We start from the raw sequence: 5,000 nt of genomic DNA on the forward strand, positions 1-5,000 counted from the left end.
TGGAGAAAAGGCCCTCATCAGGTCAGACACATTTTAGATTGACAGCTTCCTCCGTGTCTGTGTTTGATCTGATGTTCGTGTTTGCAGTGATGACGTGCGCTCGGCCAACATCGTGGCAGATGAGGACAACGTGGAGTGCCTGGTCATCGACAGAGAGTTTGTGTCTTTTTCACTTTTCAAAGTCATATTATGTGTTTGCCTGTCATGTGACATTTGACATCACAACATGTAAAACAACTTGATAAAATGAACAATTGCACTTTCAGGGTGTAAACTGGTAAAGCAGGTTTATTTGTAGAGCACAATTCATACACAAAACAGTTTAAGACATAAAAGAGAAAAGTGCAAATAGAATCCTTTTAGTCATATGGCACCAGCAGGAGGCCGCTCCATGTTTAGTCCTGACTCTGGCACTAGCAGGAGGCCGCTCCATGTTTAGTCCTGACTCTGGCACCAGCAGGAGGCCGCTCCATGTTTAGTCCTGACTCTGGCACCAGCAGGAGGCCGCTCCATGTTTAGTCCTGACTCTGGCACCAGCAGGAGGCCGCTCCATGTTTAGTCCTGACTCTGGCACCAGCAGGAGGCCGGTCCATGTTTAGTCCTGACTCTGGCACCAGCAGGAGGCCGGTCCATGTTTAGTCCTGACTCTGGCACCAGCAGGAGGCCGGTCCATGTTTAGTCCTGGTTCTGGCACCAGCGGGAGGCCGCTCCACGTTTAGTCCTGACTCTGGACACCAGCAGGAGGCCGGTCCATGTTTAGTCCTGACTCTGGACACCAGCAGGAGGCCGGTCCATGTTTAGTCCTGACTCTGGCACCAGCAGGAGGCCGGTCCATGTTTAGTCCTGGTTCTGGCACCAGCGGGAGGCCGGTCCATGTTTAGTCCTGGTTCTGGCACCAGCGGGAGGCCGCTCCACGTTTAGTCCTGACTCTGGAACCAGCAGGAGGCCGGTCCATGTTTAGTCCTGACTCTGGCACCAGCAGGAGGCCGGTCCATGTTTAGTCCTGGTTCTGGCACCAGCGGGAGGCCGCTCCACGTTTAGTCCTGACTCTGGAACCAGCAGGAGGCCGGTCCATGTTTAGTCCTGACTCTGGACACCAGCAGGAGGCCGCTCCACGTTTAGTCCTGACTCTGGCACCAGCAGGAGGCCGGTCCATGTTTAGTCCTGACTCTGGACACCAGCAGGAGGCCGGTCCATGTTTAGTCCTGACTCTGGACACCAGCAGGAGGCCGGTCCATGTTTAGTCCTGACTCTGGCACCAGCAGGAGGCCGGTCCATGTTTAGTCCTGACTCTGGCACCAGCATGAGGCCGGTCCATGTTTAGTCCTGACTCTGACACCGGCAGGAGGCCAGTCCATGTTTAGTCCTGACTCTGGCACCAGCAGGAGGCCGGTCCATGTTTAGTCCTGACTCTGGCACCAGCAGGAGGCCGGTCCATGTTTAGTCCTGACTCTGGCACCAGCAGGAGGCCGCTCCATGTTTAGTCCTGACTCTGGCACCAGCAGGAGGCCGGTCCATGTTTAGTCCTGACTCTGGCACCAGCAGGAGGCCGCTCCATGTTTAGTCCTGACTCTGGCACCAGCAGGAGGCCGGTCCATGTTTAGTCCTGACTCTGGCACCAGTAAGAGGCCGGTCCATGTTTAGTCCTGACTCTGGCACCAGCAGGAGGCCGGTCCATGTTTAGTCCTGACTCTGGCACCAGCAGGAGGCCGGTCCATGTTTAGTCCTGACTCTGGCACCAGCAGGAGGCCGGTCCATGTTTAGTCCTGACTCTGGCACCAGCAGGAGGCCGGTCCATGTTTAGTCCTGGTTCTGGCACCAGCGGGAGGCCGCTCCACGTTTAGTCCTGACTCTGGACACCAGCAGGAGGCCGGTCCATGTTTAGTCCTGACTCTGGACACCAGCAGGAGGCCGGTCCATGTTTAGTCCTGACTCTGGCACCAGCAGGAGGCCGGTCCATGTTTAGTCCTGACTCTGGCACCAGCAGGAGGCCGCTCCACGTTTAGTCCTGACTCTGGCACCAGCAGGAGGCCGGTCCATGTTTAGTCCTGGTTCTGGCACCAGCGGGAGGCCGGTCCATGTTTAGTCCTGACTCTGGCACCAGCAAGAGGCCGGTCCATGTTTAGTCCTGACTCTGGCACCGGCGAGAGGCCGGTCCATGTTTAGTCCTGACTCTGGACACCAGCAGGAGGCCGGTCCATGTTTAGTCCTGACTCTGGACACCAGCAGGAGGCCGGTCAGTGTTTAGTCCTGACTCTGGCACCAGCAGGAGGCCGCTCCATGTTTAGTCCTGACTCTGGCACCTGCAGGAGGCCGGTCCATGTTTAGTCCTAACTCTGGCACCAGCAGGAGGCCGGTCCATGTTTAGTCCTGACTCTGGCACCAGCAGGAGGCCGGTCCATGTTTAGTCCTGACTCTGGCACCGGCAGGAGGCCGGTCCATGTTTAGTCCTGACTCTGGCACCAGCAGGAGGCCGGTCCATGTTTACTCCTGACTCTGGCACCAGCAGGAGGCCGGTCCATGTTTAGTCCTGACTCTGGCACCGGCAGGAGGCCGGTCCATGTTTAGTCCTGACTCTGGCACCAGCAGGAGGCCGCTCCATGTTTATTCCTGACTCTGGACACCAGCAGGAGGCCAGTCCATGTTTAGTCCTGACTCTGGCACCAGCAGGAGGCCGGTCCATGTTTAGTCCTGTCTCTGGCCCCAGCAGGAGGCCGCTCCATGTTTATTCCTGACTCTGGACACCAGCAGGAGGCCAGTCCATGTTTAGTCCTGACTCTGGCACCAGCAGGAGGCCGGTCCACGTTTAGTCCTGACTCTGGCACCAGCAGGAGGCCGGTCCATGTTTAGTCCTGACTCTGGACACCAGCAGGAGGCCGGTCCATGTTTAGTCCTGACTCTGGACACCAGCAGGAGGCCGGTCAGTGTTTAGTCCTGACTCTGGCACCAGCAGGAGGCCGCTCCATGTTTAGTCCTGACTCTGGCACCAGCAGGAGGCCGGTCCATGTTTAGTCCTGACTCTGGCACCAGCAGGAGGCCGGTCCATGTTTAGTCCTGACTCTGGCACCAGCAGGAGGCCGCTCCACGTTTAGTCCTGACTCTGGCACCAGCAGGAGGCCGGTCCATGTTTACTCCTGACTCTGGCACCAGCAGGAGGCCGGTCCATGTTTAGTCCTGACTCTGGCACCGGCAGGAGGCCGGTCCATGTTTAGTCCTGACTCTGGCACCAGCAGGAGGCCGGTCCATGTTTAGTCCTGGTTCTGGCACCAGCGGGAGGCCGGTCCATGTTTAGTCCTGACTCTGGAACCAGCAGGAGGCCGGTCCATGTTTAGTCCTGACTCTGGACACCAGCAGGAGGCCGGTCCATGTTTAGTCCTGACTCTGGCACCAGCAGGAGGCCGGTCCATGTTTAGTCCTGGTTCTGGCACCAGCGGGAGGCCGGTCCATGTTTAGTCCTGGTTCTGGCACCAGCGGGAGGCCGGTCCATGTTTAGTCCTGACTCTGGCACCAGCAGGAGGCCGGTCCATGTTTAGTCCTGGTTCTGGCACCAGCGGGAGGCCGGTCCATGTTTAGTCCTGACTCTGGAACCAGCAGGAGGCCGGTCCATGTTTAGTCCTGACTCTGGACACCAGCAGGAGGCCGGTCCATGTTTAGTCCTGACTCTGGACACCAGCAGGAGGCCGGTCAGTGTTTAGTCCTGACTCTGGCACCAGCAGGAGGCCGCTCCATGTTTAGTCCTGACTCTGGCACCAGCAGGAGGCCGGTCCATGTTTAGTCCTGACTCTGGACACCAGCAGGAGGCCGGTCAGTGTTTAGTCCTGACTCTGGCACCAGCAGGAGGCCGCTCCATGTTTAGTCCTGACTCTGGCACCAGCAGGAGGCCGGTCCATGTTTAGTCCTGACTCTGGCACCAGCAGGAGGCCGGTCCATGTTTAGTCCTGACTCTGGCACCAGCAAGAGGCCGGTCCATGTTTAGTCCTGACTCTGGCACCGGCGAGAGGCCGGTCCATGTTTAGTCCTGACTCTGGACACCAGCAGGAGGCCGGTCCATGTTTAGTCCTGACTCTGGACACCAGCAGGAGGCCGGTCAGTGTTTAGTCCTGACTCTGGCACCAGCAGGAGGCCGCTCCATGTTTAGTCCTGACTCTGGCACCAGCAGGAGGCCGGTCCATGTTTAGTCCTGACTCTGGCACCTGCAGGAGGCCGGTCCATGTTTAGTCCTAACTCTGGCACCAGCAGGAGGCCTGTCCATGTTTAGTCCTGACTCTGGCACCAGCAGGAGGCCGGTCCATGTTTAGTCCTGACTCTGGCACCAGCAGGAGGCCGGTCCATGTTTAGTCCTGACTCTGGCACCAGCAGGAGGCCGGTCCATGTTTAGTCCTGACTCTGGACACCAGCAGGAGGCCGGTCCATGTTTAGTCCTGACTCTGGACACCAGCAGGAGGCCGGTCAGTGTTTAGTCCTGACTCTGGCACCAGCAGGAGGCCTGTCCATGTTTAGTCCTGACTCTGGCACCAGCAGGAGGCCGGCCCATGTTTAGTCCTGACTCTGGCACCGGCGAGAGGCCGGTCCATGTTTAGTCCTGACTCTGGCACCAGCAGGAGGCCGCTCCATGTTTAGTCCTGACTCTGGGCACCAGCAGGAGGCCGCTCCATGTTTAGTCCTGACTCTGGACACCAGCAGGAGGCCGGTCCATGTTTAGTCCTGACTCTGGACACCAGCAGGAGGCCGGTCAGTGTTTAGTCCTGACTCTGGCACCAGCAGGAGGCCTGTCCATGTTTAGTCCTGACTCTGGCACCAGCAGGAGGCCGGCCCATGTTTAGTCCTGACTCTGGCACCGGCGAGAGGCCGGTCCATGTTTAGTCCTGACTCTGGCACCAGCAGGAGGCCTGTCCATGTTTAGTCCTGACTCTGGCACCAGCAGGAGGCCGGCCCATGTTTAGTCCTGACTCTGGCACCGGCGAGAGGCCGGTCCATGTTTAGTCCTGACTCTGGCACCA

At 58.4% G+C, this 5,000-nt stretch overlaps 1 protein-coding gene across 1 annotated transcript in view; it reads left to right on the plus strand.

The window, feature by feature from the left end:
- LOC140347277 (cGMP-dependent protein kinase 2-like) overlaps positions 1–5,000 on the plus strand; it is a 99,582-nt gene that overhangs the window by 74,197 nt on the left and 20,385 nt on the right. Inside the window, exons 7-8 of the mRNA XM_072433665.1 lie at positions 1–21; positions 88–156. The exon at positions 1–21 is cut by the window's left edge and continues 74 nt beyond it. Coding sequence (XP_072289766.1) covers positions 1–21; positions 88–156 — 90 coding nt within the window. The remainder of the gene's footprint in view (positions 22–87; positions 157–5,000) is intronic.

The sequence above is a fragment of the Eucyclogobius newberryi genome, unplaced genomic scaffold (assembly GCF_026437365.1).
Source record: "Eucyclogobius newberryi isolate DKJ021-1_F unplaced genomic scaffold, fEucNew1.0.hap1 SCAF_6, whole genome shotgun sequence".
Classification (NCBI taxonomy): Eukaryota; Metazoa; Chordata; class Actinopteri; order Gobiiformes; family Gobiidae; genus Eucyclogobius; species Eucyclogobius newberryi.